We start from the raw sequence: 19,887 nt of genomic DNA, 5'->3' as shown, positions 1-19,887 counted from the left end.
CAATACTTGGCCTCACAATTGTGAACATTTGTGCCAAATTACATTAAAAACCCATGATGAATGTATTAGTTTTGCTCCAAACAAGCATTTTTGAATGACCTTTGTGACCTTTAACCTAGCGACCTGGTTAATGCACGTGACACTGCTTCTTGTAGTGGTGAACATCTCTATGAACTTTCAATAGAATCTGTTCTTGACATTGTATGTATTGACCTACATTACAAGTGTCACAGACATAGTAATGATTACAACCCTCCCTCAATAAATGATGACTTAAGGTCCTAATACAAATCTTCATATTTTTACTTGAACTTTGACCGCTAATGTGACATCTTCATTGAGCTCTATGACATTGACCTTGAACCTGGTTCATGCCCGTGACACTGCTCCTCGTAGTGGTGAACATTTTTATGTAGTTTTAATAAAATCCCTCCATGTGTGTAGGGGATAAGCTCTGTACAAAATTGGTCGCCACCCGCCAAGGTGTTCCTATATGACCAGTTTTTTAAAAGGGTGAATAAAAATTGTTATGATGTACATTTGAATGGCCCTCCTTATCATTGTGGTTTCTTTTAGGGTCCCTAATAATTAAAACAGAACTTAAGTTGAGTAAAAGATAATATAAAACAAACTGTATAAAATCTATAAAGTTTATTTCATTGCAATTGAGCAGTAATGTCTTAATAAAATGAAAAACTTAAATCATTTGTTATAAATACAATAAAACAAAGGGGAAAACTTTGGAATATTTAAAAGGGATCACTTTTTTATAATCAATGATAAAACTAAAGAAAAACAAATTTGTTGTTAAAAAATAAACCGACAACCCAGTGAATTCACAATATTGCTATGTCAGTGAATGCATTTAAAAACACATTTATGTAAGACATAGATGCTAGAGATGAGTATAATAACCCCCCTATTCTTTGAATAGTCGAGCTAAAAATGGTTATTCTGGAATCATAGCGCGATCTGGAATTTTCCACAAAGGTTATTGGTTTAGATCTACATCAAATGATATAAAATTGGACAAAATATTTTGAGTCCCAATATGTCAAAAGACCTCAGTGACGTCCCTTTAACAACATACAAAACTAGACTATTTTAAAGGGAGATAAAAAGGAAAAAGAGTAATTCTTTCACATCTGAAGAATAAATAAAAGGAAATCATTTTGTCCATTTTAATAATACTGTATGTAATTAAATTTCATTTTGTAATGCAGTATTTTAAAAAGTGAAATGGCTGTCCTTTACTCTTAAAAATCTTAGAATCTTAAACATTAAAAACTGCAATATCACTAATAGATATCTGTAGAAGTCCTATTCCAACATTTTGTCAGGAATCTGGTGTACATTTTGTACCAATTAGGATATTATTCTTTGGTGTACATGATAATGGTTTTAAAGAGCACAAGGTAACACTGTAACCATTCTCTATAGCAAGGTTTGCACGATCTGTATCCACCAAGTTCATACAGTGACGCCCTGCAAAAAAAAAAAAAATTCATTAATTGTTTTATTAACAATTTTCTGAATGACAAATTGCTTATAAACGTATCATGTAAATGTTTTGATAGCTGAATTGTTAATAAACAAAATGAAAATAGTCAAATCCAGGTGAAAACTGTCCACAGAGAGCCAATAAAAATAATAAGCTGCAAATCTACCAATTCTGGGGGGTAAAATGTTCGACCTTATTCAGTACCTGTGAATCTGAAAGTCTGCAATTGGGACTATGTAATTCAAATTACATAATTCTTAAAGCTTCACATACATTTGTATTCTAAAACTTCATTGCTGCTTACTTTAGCAAATGCATGAGTTAAGCTTTATCTAAGGGCCATAATTTCGAAATGATCTGAAGTGATCCAAACAAGATGTACATAACTTGTCAGTTGCCACTTCAAAATCTCATAAAAATTGAAGCATGTCTTATTTGTCTTCCACATTTTCTTTTCTTCATCATTTATGTAAGCTCCTGTACAGTAATAGTAGTATATTAACTGATAGTAATCAATTGAAAACCTGTTGAAGATATGCTCTCAACAAAAAACTTTAAAATATACCTTGTAGATTGTGTTTTGGACTGAATCCTTTTTGATTACCTATTGACTTAGATTTTAATTTTAGAATTTTAATATCAAAATGCTATAAGCAAGTAAGCAACAGGAAAAGAGCCTGGTCTTACAGCACATACCAGTAAATGTTAGCCTGCCCTGGCTCTATACTGATGGCATACACATGTTAATATTTAGTATTAATAATAACATTATAAAATAACAAACCTTGTTGTTGTAATTCAGTATTTTCTTCTGTCTGATCTGCTGCATGACCAAGAGTTATAGCATCCTAGAAAACAAACAACTATGTCATAAAATCTCGGAAAAAGTTTACGCAAAAAGATGTCCATAGTTAATTTTTTGTCCAGATTTACAATAAAATTGAAAAGTGCAAACAAAAAATGGTCCATATAACAATGCTAATGCTTTACTAAGTATTGATACTATGTTTATATATAATAATCATTAATAACAAGCAATTATCATAGTATTGCAAGCAATCCATAAGTCCCCTACCGGTTAGAACCCCAGCAACATTCTGAAGGGCCATTGGCCATTCACTTATGTTTCTATTTTATGTAAATTTGTTGAAAAAGTGATCACAAGAAACCGTTTTTATGTACAGACAGACAGACAGACTGAAGGACACTCTAAAGTTAATTTTTAAACATCCCTGTTATCAAAATATAACATTGAAATAAAGATGCAAGATGTCATACATGATGTGAGTGTAACAAAGAACAATTAGTAATGAAGGTATGAATAATGAATGTTTTTCTTTAATTTGAAGTAAATGAAAGTTAAAAGAATGAATAGTTTAAGGAGGAGATAATTCTGGAAATATGGATGCTAGATTAATAAACCTTGTCATATTATTATGATGTGGGAGTTTGAAGAAAATCCTATCATGATTGAAGAAGTTGGAGTAAAAATTACCAAAAAAGTCTAAGTTCAAAAGGGGCATAATTCTGGAAATAGTCTTGCTAGAGTATTGAACTTCTAACAAATGTTGAGTGATAATAAGAAACATATATATGAAGTTTGAAGTAGATACATTCAGAAAAAAAGAAGTTATTAAAAAAAACAATATTTTTTTCATGAAAATTTTAAGTTCAAGGGAGGTAATTCTGATACATTTTGTGCTAGAGTTGTAAACCTTGTCACATATGATGTGGTTGATGACTAGCAAGTTATATCTAAAGTTTGAAGAAAATAACTTAAAGAACTTATAGTGAAAAAACTTAAAAACTTGAATCAGAAATCTTGAAATTCTTTCTATTTGTTGCCATAGCAACCAGAATTTTCAACATAGGAAGATAAGAAAATGATGTGCATAATTTCCAGACTGCCATCTACCCATATATCAAGTTTCATAAAAATATTTTCAGCACTTTTTGCGTTATCACTGGATCCAGGTTATGTGTAAAATTTGCCATATTTTCGGTCTATTTGTTGCCATAGCAACCAGAATTTTCGGCATAGGAAGAAAAGAAAAAGACGTGCATAATCTCCATACTGCCATCTATCCATATATCAAGTTTCATAAAAATATTTTCAGTTCTTTTTGCGTTATCGCAGGATCCAGGTTATGTGTAAAATTTGCCATATTTTCAGTCTATTTGTTGCCATAGCAACCAGAATTTTCAACATAGGAAGGAAAGAAAAAGACGTGCATAATCTCCATACTGCCATCTATCCATATATCAAGTTTCATAAAAATATTTTCAGTACTTTTTGTGTTATCGCGGGATCCAGTTTTGTGGACAGACGGACAGAGGGACGGAGGGTAAACCTAAAGTCCCCTCCGGTAAACCGGTAGGGGACTAATAATACACTATAACTATAATGGTTAAATAGTGAAACATTATATTCACCTTATCATTTAACTCTGCCTCTCTGTAACTTTGACTTCTGGGATATGTGATCAGGTGTGTATTTTGAATGCTACCATAGCAACAAGGGCAGATAACAAATGATGCATTTCTATCTAAACACTGTTGTAAGACGAGGTCAGTAGCTACCCCACATGCATGTAAACACACTCCAATATCAAATTTGCCTTTAAAATAGTCCAAATTACACTGAAACATATAAAACTAAACATTATTGAGAGAAAATTACAAAATATTTAAATAATTTTGTATCTTAATTAGAATACAAGACATTTACTTACCGTCTCAACAACTACTATATAATGCAGAAATGACTAGCTTCAGGAGTGATTTTTCTACAAGCACCAGATATGATAAAATATAAGTTACTAACTCCATTTTTCTAAAACCACTCATCCTTGACTAAGATTTTAAATAAATTAAGTCAGAAGTGAGATATTATAAAACTAGAAATGTGTCTACAGGAGAGGGATGCTCCCACATTCCACTCCATGAAGTGACAGGGCGACAGGACAACAGTTAGACAGATGGACAAGGGCAAAACTATATCTATATGCATCACCTTTGTTAACTGGGGGCATAAAAAGGAAAATAGGGAAGTATTGGTTAATATGAGACGTAGTTACCAATATTGAGGTGAAATTCAAAATATATTTTGTCACAAAATTAATGGGCACAAAAACCCTGTCAACATTATTTAGCTCTATTTTAAACAACACTACATAGAGTGTCATTTTCTTGTTATAAAATGATCCTGTAATTACTAACCTGATACAAATTGATATTTGAAAGGTTTAAATCGGTCACACGTCTACTAGCCCTGATCAAGGCATCTTCATTATTTTCAACTAAAACTACCTAAAAGTAATGGACAGATTGAATTTCAGACAACAAATCTCAACTCCTTGCAAAAGCATACAGATAAATGCTGCAGTACAGAAATCAAACACTCTTCTAAAATTTGGGCAGGTTTATGGTTAAGCTGTGCATGCAAATGCAAAGCAAGAACTATTTTCATTACAAGATTGATTTATCTATGAAACCACTACAGCATTTATCTGTAACTGCTTTAAATAACCCTTCCAGTGCTAGTTATGATAAGGACTTGTCCAAGTTAAAGACTGGTCAGTATACACATCCTAAAAGTCTGATTACACACACCCTATACAGTTGGCCGTATAATCTTAGCAATTTCACCTTAAAATCCCTCAAATTTGCGATGGACTATTCAGAAATCAAACCAGGACAAGTTTATTTCACAAATAAGCAGTGGAAGGGTTACCAAGTATGCATGTTAAAGCAGTAATATACATGTAATTTTTTCAGGTACCTGATAAAGTGTAACATTTTCGAGTCCAAGTTGGGTTTCCCTCCTGCTGGCTCGAACCAATGACTCTTCTTTATTCTCTATCAGGTATACCTAATAGCAGGGAAAAAATCACAATAGCCTCATACCCTACTTGAAGACATTTAATAACCCAAAAAGACGTAATGTCTTAGCTAGGACTTAGTAATAAAATAGTTCCCGCACACTGTGCAAAATACTATACCCAGTAGTTTATGCATTATTGTACATATTTGGTCCATGATGAAACGATTCACAAACCAACATAATTTATCAATACGTCTGTTTCACTTAATTAAGCTTCTTCAGATGATATGATATATGCTACATAACATTTTTTACTTTAGAATGTGAACATCACTATTTCTAGTTTACAACAGAGCTACACTGACAAAGTCACTTTCACAATGTTCAGGTTATATGGCTGGAGAAATATGCTAGAAACATTTGGGTGCACAATTTTAGGCACCTTGGTACAGTCATCAACCTTCCATATTTAAACTGGAAGCTTCCTTACAGCTGTATATCATTACAGGCAATGCTAATCAGAATTCAAAATAAATATGGTCAAAACACTATCAATCAAACTTGACATCTCAGTGACTCAATACTCAGAAATTATTCATTGCGTTTTTTATATTTATAATGAACAAAATATTTTAAGTCATAGAAACGATGCTAAAGAAAAACTTTTCTATTGGAAAATTGTTATATACATAATATTAACTTACTTTACAATCTGGTAATAGGTAAGCTATGATAATTCCAAGGTGACCCTGAAAGAAAAAATATTCTGTTTTAAAGTTGTATATGCAACATTTAAGATCTTTTTTTATTCTATTTTTTTTTTCCAAACAAAGTGCATAAACCTCTGCATATTATTTTTTTACTATCACTAACTTTACCTCTGGATTTCCATAAACTTTTTTGAACTGTAACAGTCTATGGAAATTCATTTAAGAAAAGATTATGGAAAATCAGGAAGACTACTCAACAAAGGTTACAACCGGCAAAGTGTTTTGTATGCAGGGATTTATGTACAGTCTAGCAGACTAGGCTCTGTAAAAGTGACAAATGCTAATCACTCTAAGTTCTAAGTTGCAAATACTCATCACTCTTAAGTTCTAAGTTGCAAATACTCATCACTCTAAGTTCTAAGTTGCAAAAACTCATCACTCTAAGTTCAAGCAGAGTGGGTTATGCCACACCAACACCATTGAATTTCTAACTTTGCTATTGAATGAGAACCAAATGTGCCCCCTTTAAATGTGAATACAAGCACTGAAATATTTAAATGTAGATTCCATCTTTACTTTCGTTTCGCTAAGATTATTATTTATTTGATATCCATGTCAGTAAAGTTCCTGCATTTATACTTCTCTGTAGCTCATTAATTTTTGTCAATTGAATGTTTTAAATATAATGACTGATGTAATTGCTGATATTCTAATGACCTTAGTAGACAAAATCTTATTTAGCATATTAATTCTTCTACAGCTTACTTGATTATTAATGTTATTCATTTCGTATAGAAGATGTAATGTTTGTGTATGTGTGTATATTTTTTATATATTCTAATGTTGTTGTTTGCTTAAGATGCCACTGTATGTTGTGCCTATTGTAAATATGTTATGCTCTCCCGTGTGGAGGAAATAAAAGTATCTATCTTAAAGTGTAGCTTCATTACATAAAAGAATGTGCATCTTTCTGGAATTATAGTAACAGAGAGAAGAGGAAATTGACTTGAACTATATTGACCTAACAGTCATAGTAGCTACCTACAAGAAAATAACCAAAAACTAGAAATGTGTCCATAGGACACGGGTGCCCCCACCGCGCCACTGTTTTGTCAATTTTTTTTACTAAGTCAAGGGAAATAACTCTACAAATACTGGATAAATCCTTTTTGAGAAACTTGCGACACAAGTTGAAAATTGCAAAAATTTTCTAAGTGAAGGGCAGTAACTCTAAAAATACTAAATAAATCCAGACGAAAATACCTGGTGCACAACTGCACATGCTGATCAATATTCCTGTAAAGTTACATGACTCTAGGTCAAATACTTTTTGAGTTACGTGCGACACATGTTGAAAATTGCAAAATTTTACTAAGTCAAGGGCAATAACTCTGAAAATACTAAAAATATCCAGACCAAAATACCCAGGTGCACAACTACACATGCTGATCAACATTCCTGTAAAGTTTCATGACTCTAGGTCAAATTGCAAAATTTTACTAAGTCAAGGGCAATAACTCTGAAAATACTAAAAATATGCACACGAAAATACCCAGGTGCACAACTACACATGCTGATCAACATTCCTGTAAAGTTTCATGACTCTAGGTCAAATACTTTTTGAGTTACATGCGACACAAGTTGAAAATTGCAAAATTTTACTAAGTCAAGGGCAATAACTCTGAAAATACTAAAAATATCCAGACGAAAATACCCAGGTGCACAACTACACATGCTGATCAACATTCCTGTAAAGTTTCATGATTGTAGGTCAAATACTTTTTGAGTTACATGCGACACAAGTTGAAAATTGCAAAATTTTACTAAGTCAAGGGCAATAACTCTAAAAATACTAAAAATATCCAGACCAAAATACCCAGGTGCACAACTACACATGCTGATCAACATTCCTGTAAAGTTTCATGACTCTAGGTCAAATACTTTTTGAGTTACGTGCGACACAAAAGTGAACGGACGGACGGACGGATGGAAGGACGGACGGACAGACGGACGAGGGTAAATCTAAATGCCCGCCACTAATGTGGGGGCACAATAAAAATATCAAGTAAAACACATACTGCCCCACTACAGAAATCCACTATTATATCACCGGGTGAGGCTATAGCCTGTACAGCCGTGGCCAGATTCTCCAACTGTTCACACTTCCGTCCCACTCGTTTCTCTGGTAACTCTGGAAAATATGATTTAGAAATAAAACCCTTTTCATAGTTTGTATTTTTATATCGTGTGTTACATAATAAAAACAAAGCCCAGACAATTTATCGGCATGTACAGACAAATTTTGTTTTGGATCAATTCTTAGCCGCAACAACATTGTGATGGTTATATGGTAACTCTAGCTAGCAAGGATAACTGATTTAAAGTTATCTTACTTTACTTCTCAGCCCTGCAGTTTTTTCCAAAGTAATACAGAAATTTACCAGGCATAGAAATTTTAAAATGCAAATGAAATTACAAAGTAAAACAAACATCAGTTTTTTACACTAAAGGCAATGCATATATAGAAGTTAAACTCTTAAGATTTCATGCTCCAAACCAAATTTAATATCAAATATAACAACATCAAAGCAATTTCTCTATTATACATAACATCATAGTTAAAGCCTGTACAGTATTCCATGTTAATTATTGTAAGCTTAAATCCTTCATAATTCAATATACATAAAAATTGTTGATTGGTATAATACTGGAAAAACTCACAGAAAATTGTCCACATATGATGCAACCTTGCTTATTTTTTAAATAGTTATTTTCCATTGAATAAATGCATATATTATAAAATATCAAAGACAAATCAAAGATACTCACACAGAGATCGGATATTATGATTTTACAAAAGACAAAGTCAGTCACAGAAGACATCAAAGATCTAGGCCCAACAAGACGCTTAGGACATAATGCTGTCTGTATACATGTAAATTATATATATTACAAACCTATTTTTGGATGAGCTGACAAAGGCACTGAATTCCAGTCAACTTTCACATTGTCTCCATACGGATGCTGTCCAATAACTGGATCTAAATGGTGTTCCTACAACACATTACAGGTATATACATTGTACATTACAATCTGTACAGAGCAGTCCTCTGTTCAGCAAATACCTCTTTACAACAACAGTATCATTTTCCCCAAAATAAGACTATCTCTGTAGAGCAAACACCTCTCAGCAACAATCATAATACATGTCTCCCAAAGGATGCTACTCTAAAGAGATTGTATGGTATTTATTTCTTATTAACAAAACTGTCTAATATTAGGCGATCATATCATTTTTTAACAACATTATTTGCTGGTATGTAATAAAAGACAAGGCCAAATTGGGTACATCATTATTAATTTTTCAAAAAAACAAAAAAAAAAAAAAATGAAAAAAAAAAAAAAAAAAAATTCTTCATTTTCTTTTAACAGTGAATGCTATCCAGCCATCATATAAAAGTTTGATGTTTCTATTTACATGTAGATGCCTGACTTTCCCGGAAATAATGCACTTTGGGAAAATTTAGATATTCTTGCACAAGTAATGCAGTAAAACAATCTTTAACCATCTCCTCTATTTCACTTTTAACACTCTAGTTTGTTGTTTATAATACACTTAATAAAGTAAAAGTATGCCATTAATCAAAGAAATGGAATGGACAAATCATATTTCACAGGTCAAAGTAAAATTGAAGCTGTTTCACAATAGCAGAAGCAATTTCATTATAAAAGTGTTTCAAAAGCACCTACTTTGACTTTTTCTAAAACTCTGGTAATGTCTTTCTTTAATGCTTTCTGCTTGGCTTTAGAACTGCGGCTGCAAAATAATAAGATGGTTACTATCAAATATATTTCTATATCATTTGTAAATCAAATGTTAACAATTTGCAATGAAAAATCCTTAACCAGAGCTGGCATTTCTAGTAGATATCTATGCATATATTAACTGTTAACCAGCTGACTTTCTGTAATTATCTTGTCAGCTCCCATATTTAGAACTGCCTATTATCAATTTTGGGGATCTCAAGATGAACATTTGAAGTCATTCAGCCAACAGTATAGAGCCTGGTCAGACTGCATAAGTGTGCAGTGCAGACTGGCTTTTGTTTCCATTGTTGGTTTTACAGTGCATCAACACAATTTACACCCTATGGTGCTCAAACAGGAAAGATGATTTTGGCTAACCTCAGGTGTTACAACACCAGGGGTCAAAACCAACTGACCTACTGGAGCTAAGAGATGCACAGACTCAATAATTTGAACCCATTCTCTCCCCTCTTATAATCATGCAGAGATAAACAGTGGCTGCAATTCTGATGCCTCAACCCTTAAAGACAACCTCTCAACCACAAGGGGGTCAAACTCACCTAGCTCTAGAATGGTGACAGCTCCAGACTGGTGGCAAAGGCTAATCACTTTTCATTCTAATCAGATAAGGGTTAAATTATATCATAACAATATCAATAGAGTTGAAACCACAACTTTTTCACAGATGATGCTTATGCTATTCAGTGGCATGGCAGTTGGAAAGATAAATCATTAACAAGATAGTCTTAAATCACTTTGAATAGTATGCTATTGAACACTCAGCATTGCAAACATATTACTGTATTTATACTATTAATTTCAATATTTTATTTCATTCATAATTTTTCAAACTGAACTTTCAACCTAAAAAAAAATTAAAGGGCATATCATCTACCCTAAAACAACAGCAAAAGATTGTCTTGGTAATTTTAAAAGCACAGTCTTGTTTTACTTTTAGTTTTCTATCTTACATATAAATAACAGCATTGCAATTACTGTACCTTATTTCTGCACTATTTTCTTCAACAATCAAGGTCACTGCTGGAATTGTAAACTCAAGGGCACCCTCTTCGTCCGAGATTTGTCTTGCAGACTTCGTTAAGGCGTCCATTTTGAATCCACAGGCCAAGGAAGTATGTTGCATTCTGGGTAGAGTTAATATATGGTTCAACCATTTCTTCACATTGGGTAATTTATAGAGGAAGCTTGTACATCTAAACTTAAGGGATTCCTACAAAAAACATTTTCAAACTTAAATGAAATTGATTTTAACAGTGTCTGATGTGATACAAAAATAAGCTTGTAGGATGTAAAGCATTTTTTTTTAACTTAGAAAAAAATTAGTTCATTTGATAATTTTAGTGCTACATAGTGTTATTTTATATAGAATTTGAGGCTGTAACAATTTTTTACTCTGAAATATTACAGTAATGAGTATGTCAAGATTTTTAAACAAGAGGGCCAAGATGGCCCTGAGGTCGCTCACCTGTATATAGCCCCCCCCCCCGCCCCCCCAGGCCAATTTTTACCCAAGGGCTTTTATTTGAACCGACTTGGTAGACACCCATAAGAAGATGTTTCATGCCAAACATCTAAGTTCTAGCTCATTGGGTTTTTTAAAAGAAGATTTTTTAAGTTTTTACTATACACATATAGTTAAAAACAATGACACCCCTGGGGCAGGGCCAGTTTTGACCCCCGGGCTTTTATTTGAACAAACTTTGTAGATATTTACTTAAAAATGTTTCATGTATAATATCTAAACTCAAGCTATTTGGGTTTTTTCAAAGAAGATTTTTAAGTTTTTGCTATACACATATAAGGAAAATCAATGACCCCCCCAGGCGGGCCAGTTTTGACCCCAGGGCTTTTATTTGAACATACTTGGTAGACACCCATTAGAACATGTTTCATGCTAAATATCTTAGCTCTAGCTCTTTGAGTTCTTTTAAAGAAGATTCTGTAAGTTTTTACTATATGCATATAGGGAAAATCAATGACCCCCTGGGGCGGGGCCAATTTTGACCCCAGGGCTTTTATTTGAACAAACTTGGTAGACACTCATTAGAAGATGTTTCATGCTAAATATCTTAGCTCTAGCTCTTTGGGTTCTTTAAAAGAAGATTTTTTAAGTTTTTACTATATGCATATAGGGAAAATCTATGACCCCCTGGGACAGGGCCAATTTTGACCCCAGGGCTTTTATTTGAACAAACTTGGTAGACATTCACTAGAAGATGTTTCATGTCAAATATCTAAGCTCTAGCTCTTACGGTTCTTTAAAAGAAGATTTTTTAAGTTTTTACTATATGCATATAGGGAAAATCAATGACCCCCTGGGGCGGGGCCAATTTTGACCCCAGGGCTTTTATTTGAACAAACTTGGTAGACACTCACTAGAAGATATTTCATGTCAAATATCTTAGTTCTAGCTCTTTGGGTTCTTTAAAAGAAGATTTTTTAAGTTTTTACTATATTGCATATAGGGAAAATCTATGACCCCCTGGGGCAGGGCCAATTTTGACCTCAGGGCTTTTATTTGAACAAACTTGGTAGACACTCATTAGAAGATGTTTCATGCTAAATATCTTAGCTGTAGCTCTTTGGGTTCTTTAAAAGAAGATTTTTTAAAGTTTTTACTATATTGCATATAGGGAAAATCAATGACCCCCTAGGGCGAGGCCAATTTTGACCCCAGGGCTTTTATTTGAACAAACTTGGTAGACATTCACTAGAAGATGTTTCATGCCAAATATCTAAGCTCTACCTTTTACAGTTCTTTAAAAGAAGATTTTTTAAGTTTTTACTATATGCATATAGGGAAAATCAATGAGCCCCCGGGCCGGGGCCAATTTTGACCGCAGGGCTTTTATTTGAACAACTTGGTAGACACTCACTAGAAGATGTTTCATGCTAAATATCTTAGCTCTAGCTCTTTGGGTTCTTTAAAAGAAGATTTTTTAAGTTTTTACTATATGCATATAGGGAAAATCAATGACCCACTGGGGCTGGGCCAATTTTGACCCTAGGGCTTTTATTTGAACAAACTTGGTAGACACTCATTAGAAGATGTTTCATGCCAAATATCTAAGCTCTAGCTCTTACGGTTCTTTAAAAGAAGATATTTAAAGATTTTTCTTTCGGTTGCCATGGCAACCAGAGTTCTGCATGAAATGGAATTCTTTGAACAATCTTGATAGAGCTTCATACAAAGAGTATTCCTGCCAAGTTTCATTAACATTGGCCTTGCGGTATCATAGAAGATGTCCTTAGAATATTTAAAATGTGGACGGACGACAGACGACGGACGCCATTTGGTTGGCCATCCTAAAAGCTCACCTGCACTTTGTGCAAGGTGAGCTAAAAACTATTTTCACACATCAAAAACTAAAAGATTAAGGAAATATTTATTACAATAAAAATGTGTATATATACTTACCAGAAGGTAATAGATATAGACAAATACTATGATATCTGCTACAGTAAAACTCACACCTTCCGCATATATGTGTTCATACACTATGTCGTGTAATGTCAGAGTGTTCACAAAGTCGCAGAGTTCCTCCATATTACCTATACTTGATACAGGTTCACAGCTGTCATTGTTTTTATTTACAATTTCAATCACATCGCTTTTATCATTAACCATATCATGATTAGTTTCCACGGACAATCTTGTATTATTTTTAGCCTGTCTCTTTTCTTTACGTCTTAATTTTTCTCTGTCATTACATTTAGCGCACCATTTAATTAAACGGTTTTCCGTACACCCATACTTGCACTTAGAGCCATTTTCTGAGTTAACAAATTTTTTAGATTCTTTTTCCTCTAGTGTAGTCACTCTATAGCTAATACTACCATGTGGCATTTCATCTTTACGATTTGCAAAGAAATTTTTTACAACGTCTTTTTCAACTTCTGGATGGTCCACGATATCTTCTAATTCCTTCTGAACAGTTTTTAACAACAGCCTTTTCTTTTTGTCATCATTGTGGAGAATTGGTGGGCTGTCAAAATGTAGCTCCAGTTTCATGACATCTTCAGGAATTTCAATACATGCTGGTGATGTTTCAGCCCTGGAAATGGTGTAAATGCCAGAGTTATTAAGGAAAAATTTATGCTTATAATTTTATTTTCATTCAAGTCAGTTCAAGTAGTTGATGAACTTTATTGAAAAACAACTTGGTTTGTGGTTGTCAAATATACTATTAATTTTAGACAATTTCAGAGACTAAACATCAATGGTGATAAGGTTGCTTACAAATTTTGTTTGTTTGTATTTATATGCCGATTTAATACAGTTTTGGCTTATCTTGGTGGTTGGTCAACCAAACTTTCCTTGAAAAATAAACGGTTATGACCAATTTCTCTGCAAGTGACTGACTACTAGTCCTACATGATTTCTGAATCAGCAACTAGTGACAAATTAGCATAGGACATCAATTGGCATGATGATCACAAGAGGATCTAACCTGCTCTCCCTAAAAGTTAAGTGGGAAGACTTGTTTACAAAGTCCAACATACTATGATTAATATCACAAACAAAAATATTTGTAGAACCACCAATCATTCATTATTAGCTAACTGTACATTTAGGAGTTTACCAATGCCAGTATTCAAGCATACCATTCTGTATCGATTTTCTTACATATATAATACAAGTAATTCAGTGACTTCTTTAAAGTGTGTCTCAAATTTAAATCATTATGACTCTGCAGATGTGCACATGTCATTGTAATGAGGTAACAACAAGAAAGCTTTAAGTATAATACTGGTAATTAAACTATCACAGTAAAAGTTATACAACCTCTGTCTTGTCATATGTAAAAATTTACAAAAAGAAACATGAAATATCATATACCTAAAGCAGTAATCATTATAACTGCTTTATAAATGTAAAATAAAAGTTCTTAATTATTAACCTAAAGGTGGCTTTATTGACAAAATTATGTAATAGGAATGGAAATATATCTGATATCATGTTTAAGTTATTAAGTTCAGAAATACAAAAATGTACCTTAAAATATTGATAAGATTAGAGATTGATTCTGGCAGTTCTACTTCACACAACTTAGTCCACCCAGACACCTGTAAAAGAACATGTACAAAAACAAAAAATACATGAATATATTAAGAATTTTACAATTACAGTTTAGAATGTGAATTGTTGCTTTTTTGTTTGTTTGTTTTGGGTTTTACGTCACATCGACACAGTATAGGTCATATCGCGACATTCCAGCTTTACTGGTGGAGGAAGACCTCAGGTGCCCTTCCGTGAATTGTTGCAACATATCAATTCACAAACTTGGGAATTAAAAGCTTGACTGGGGAGAGGCCTTTTATAGACCTCTGATCATTATATAAGGTGAAAAATCACTGGAAGTGTACACAAAACAGAGATAACTTGTTAAGAGCAATTAATACGCAAGTCTTAAGACAGGAAAGTCTTACCTCTGAACATGCCTTCAGACTTGCAGCCCTGAAACCCTTAAAAAGATAACATGACAATCGTTAAATATAATAATACACATATCATTTCATATAGACTTACATTTAACATGTCAAAGGCCAGGGACATGTTCCTTGTATATAAGGCCAACTAACTGTATAAATAAAATAAAACTAGATACTTATATATGCAATATACCATTCAATATCAGATATCTACCTTAATTTGTAATAGGATAAATTTTCTTATTTATTTACTACTGAAAACTATTCATATTTATATGTATGAATAATTCTGACAAAAATTGGTTATTTTAATGCTATTTTTCAAATATATACAATCTCTTTATAGAGACTTCTTTGCTACAATGCTACTGAACATAAATCCCTATATTTCCCCTTTTGATATTATTATGTTACTATGTAACATGTTAGAGTGATAAAAGTAATGATAATCTTTAACCTGCTGGAACCTAAAGTGATAAGCCTTTAACACCAGTATATAGCCAGGCCAGCCTGCATGTTGGTGCATACTTACAAGGCTCGAAACTTCCTGTAGCTCGATTTTACTATAACATTGATATCCATTTAACTTAAATGGAGTGGTTTAAATTCAAGGCAAGGCAAATCCATTACACTAATTCAGCATGTTAAGGATTCTAAAAACACAACAACATACCAGCAGATCAATGAGGGTCTTGTCGTCCTGTTTGGACTTCAACTCATGACATATCGTGATTATATGTCGCACTACACTACACAGTCCACATCGTATCATCAAATCTTTCAAATCCTGGTATAAAACAAAAATATGCTTCAAATTATTATTCAAATCAAATAGCCTGTCAAATCATTACAATGAGAATCCAACTTTTAGTATGATAATACGTTGAAATACTTTATTAATAAAAGCATGGTTCTTTAAACAAAGGTCTCTCATTTAATATTTATTCGTTAAAAATCAAGTGAGTTTTTTCAATCAAAGATGTTCTCTAATAGTTTTATACATATCTTTAATATAATACTGTGAAGAATACAACATTACTGTCACTGAACATCAAACATAGTAATGCATTAGTCACTGTAGTTAATGGTAAACCCTTTGCATGCCTTTCTTTAATTTTATGCCTTGTATTTGGTTTCAATAGAAATATTCTTAAGTTAAGCGGTATAGAAATCTGCTTAATGCAGCAAAGTTAGATTTCCAGAACAGAATGTAAGCAAGAAAGAAAGAAAGGTTAATGATGAAGTTCTTGTAATCTGAAAAATTCACAATAAATAGCAAGCATATTACTTGAAAAAAATTGTTAAATTTAACTTTAAAAAACCCCACAGGGTTTTTTTCAGGGGTTTTACAAAATATATTTTTTCGGGTTTTTTTCCTTTTTGCCCAACTTTGTGAAAAAGTTGTTTTTTTTTAACTTTTTAAAAACTTTAATATAACAATTTTTTATTTTATCAGAACTTTTTGGGGGTGAAAATTAACAAATGGGGACTTTTTAAAAAAAATTATAATTTTTACCCTTTTATGACGGGAAAAAACCCCCAGTTTGCCCCCTTTTCACGGGAATTAGGGCTTTGTCTAAAAAACTTTTAGTCAAAACCATTCAAACAATCAAGAGCCATATTGACAACAGCTTGTTCTTCATTGTCACCTGGTACTATATTGATGCAGAATGATTGTGTGTCACAGTATTTCAAGAGGAATAGAATCACAGAGGAAGAGAGGGGTACTGACACTGTTGACTCATCCACCTTGTATCCAGTGATATAAATCTTCATTTTACTTGTTTTATTGGTCAGTTACTAAATATAATCACAACCTGAAAAAAAAATTTAAGCCTTAAATTTCATACAAGTAAAACATGGCATTGATTATTAAAAACTACCATTATGCAATATTTTAGAACACAGATGTTCAATTTATCTGCATATAAAACATCAAATTTCTATATATTATACTTCTGTATCAGTTTTTCTTGATGGCATCATACCGTAAGGAAATGGTATTAGTGGGAGAACAGTAAGGGGAGGAACTGGTAAGCTGGAGAAAACAGGCCCCTAGTCTGACTACTGTGTGACACCTGAAAATCATTTGCTACTTTTAAGTTAGTCCAACTAATTGTACTGAGCGACGAGATATTGTGATATTTTCGTGTGCCTTTAAAGCGAGATTCTGCCTCAGAACGAAAATATCTCAGAATCAAGCTTTGGCACGTCAATATATTTTGACTACTTTTAAGTGTTTTGTCAAGATGGCTGAACGACACACCTAAGCATTACTCCCTATAGCAATAGAAATGCGAGAAACTGTAATGTTGTAAAACTTTTATAATTGAATGAATCATACAGACTTTCTTATTCCCAGATACTGTAGGAACATATCAAGTAGATTGTAACAAAAAATATTATGTTATGCAAACATTCAAGTAATTTATCTATCAATTAAAAATAACGATTTTTTTTAAAACAACAAAATATAAACCCTGTCAAAACAAGAAAGTTCCTTTCTTAAGAAACCCAAAATTTGCAATAATATAATGAACATTTTTCTTGGGTTGGAAAAATTTTTAAAGTCCCGAAAAATACAATTGGGGAAATAATTTAAATTTTCTTTTGGTTTACCTTTGGGGGGAGTGAAAACCTTTTTTTAGGAATTCAAAGGGCAACATGCTTATTTGAAAAAAAAACAAAAAATCGAAAACTTTAAATTCCAAAATTTTCCCCTTTTTTCACTTACTCGGGGTTTAAAAAATATCTCTAAGATGGGGTTAAAAAAATTCCCGGGGGGTTTGCCGACTTTCTTCCATTCAAACATATGGGAAATTGGGACCTTTTTTATACCAAGGAAAATAAACATTTTTGCGTTTTGGAAAAATCGTTTTAAAAATAAAAATAATACCCCACCATTTTTAAAAAAGTCCTTTTTTTAAAAAAAAATATCAAAAAGGGAACAAATAGTATTTTTTTATTTTTTTTCTAAACATTTTTTTTGTTTATACACTTTTTTCTTAAATTTTTTTTGATGCCGTAAAAATTTTTTTCCGTTTAAATTTATTTGGGCCTTCCCGTCACTTTTTGTCGCCTTTTTTCAATGGAAAAAATTTCCCCCCTTTTTTCAGTAAAAGAAACCCCAAAAATTTTTATACAAAAAGTATTGAAAAATTTTCCCAGACTTTTTAAATCACCCCAACGTTTTCCAATTTTTAAGGGTAAATTTTTGGCCAAAAAGGGGGAGGGGGATACGTATTTTTTAAAAGTTTTCTTTAAAAAAAATTAAATTTTTTTTAAAATGTTCATTGAAAAAGTGATTTTTTTTTTTTGGCCCTTTTGTGCACTTGATGAAAATTAGAAAATTTTTTGATTTTTTAAAACCCCTAAAAATTACTTTGTTTTGGTTTTTTAAAACTTTTGGGGTAGAAATCACGGGATATTGGGTTCCTTGTCATAATTTTTTGTGAATAAGAAAAAGGGAGACTGAACTGTGGCCCTTATGGGGATACTGAATTTTTGCCCTCAAACCTGAAAAAGCAGGGGGGTTCATCATAATTTTTGTACCCCGGCTCTTTCCTTACACAAAAGGGGGGGGGTCCACCCCAAGGGCCCAAACCCTTAAACTGCACCTTTGTCAACTCTTTTTTAAACTTAAAATCCCAAACAGAAAATTTTTTTTTACTGGTTTAATAACATTTCAAAAAAATTTACAGAAATTTTGGGTTTAATTTATTTTTTGGGGAAAAACAAAAATTTTTGATTTTGTTTATCTACAATAATTTAAAAATTTTTTCAAATACTTAACAAATGCTTAATAAAATTATGCCAATAGTCATATGGGTTCAAACCCTGTCAGTGCGAGCCATTGTTTCCTTGTTTTTCAAACCCTGTCACACGGTGTCAAGGGTACACGCATCATTTTTCCGCGTACCGTCGATAATTTATCATCCTGCGCGCAGCACCGTATCATTTTAGACATTACAAACACTGAAACACATCATACATGATGGAAAACGACCTGAAAGTCACACTTTTGAAGTAAGTGTATTCATAAAAGTATGTCTACGGAATATTATGATCATTGAAGCTTATGTCTTTACCTAGTTTTTATCAAAGACTTGTACGATTTCTTTGTTTTAATGAAAACAGCTAGAGCTGGCTTGGGGAAAATGATCATTTGGATAACTTTTAAAAGGAGAAAATTATGTTGTCAATCAAAATATTTATTTGATATAACTGTAAGCATCAAAGATATGTATACAAAAAATATTGCACACAAATTTAAGCTGTTTAATTTCTTAAAAAAGTCATAAAAGCGTGACAACAGACCGAGTTCTTGGTACCGTATCATGGGTCCGCATCGAAAATTGTGGCACCGTATACATTAGCGCTCGACTTGCACCGCATAATGATGATTAACCTAATGATGAATAATCTTATTTGTATTTATTTATTGTTGCGCATCTGGGCGTATATTTATTATTTACAAACCGGAGGAAAATGCATAAATACTAGTGATAGTTCTAGAAGCAAACCTGGTTCTGTGTGTGTCCGGCGTAAACACATGGGACCACGGTCACATTCGAAATAATCTGAGTCTTTGC

General features: G+C 32.7%; 1 protein-coding gene across 1 annotated transcript; it reads right to left on the bottom strand.

The window, feature by feature from the left end:
* Positions 1-1,202: 1,202 nt before the first annotated feature.
* On the bottom strand, positions 1,203-16,084 carry LOC132715807 (glutathione S-transferase C-terminal domain-containing protein-like). Its single transcript, XM_060698878.1, has 13 exons — positions 15,969-16,084; positions 15,293-15,328; positions 14,859-14,929; positions 13,281-13,917; positions 10,843-11,072; positions 9,785-9,851; positions 8,992-9,088; positions 8,113-8,225; positions 6,029-6,073; positions 5,283-5,372; positions 3,935-4,141; positions 2,286-2,349; positions 1,203-1,485 (listed from the first exon to the last, which is right to left on the bottom strand). The coding sequence occupies exons 1-13, from the start codon at positions 16,065-16,067 to the stop codon at positions 1,337-1,339; spliced, it is 1,905 nt and encodes a 634-aa protein (XP_060554861.1). The 5' UTR covers positions 16,068-16,084; the 3' UTR covers positions 1,203-1,336.
* Positions 16,085-19,887: the final 3,803 nt, after the last annotated feature.

This window comes from Ruditapes philippinarum, unplaced genomic scaffold (assembly GCF_026571515.1).
Source record: "Ruditapes philippinarum isolate M1 unplaced genomic scaffold, ASM2657151v2 ctg2155_1_1_1_1, whole genome shotgun sequence".
NCBI classification, from domain to species: Eukaryota; Metazoa; Mollusca; class Bivalvia; order Venerida; family Veneridae; genus Ruditapes; species Ruditapes philippinarum.
This window is presented reverse-complemented; position numbering and strand designations above follow the sequence as displayed.

What these genes read in the sequence shown, in the direction of transcription:
- LOC132715807 (XM_060698878.1), bottom strand. Translation starts at nt 16,067, where the DNA reads ATGATACGATGTGGACTGTGTAGTGTAGTGCGACATATAATCACGATA. An exon ending in GAGTTTTAGAAAAAGTCAAA is followed by an intron (nt 9,089 to 9,784) that starts GTAGGTGCTTTT and finishes AATGTGTTGTAG; the next exon opens with GAACACCATTTAGATCCAGT. An exon ending in ACCTATTACCAGATTGTAAA is followed by an intron (nt 5,373 to 6,028) that starts GTAAGTTAATAT and finishes CCCTGCTATTAG; the next exon opens with GTATACCTGATAGAGAATAA.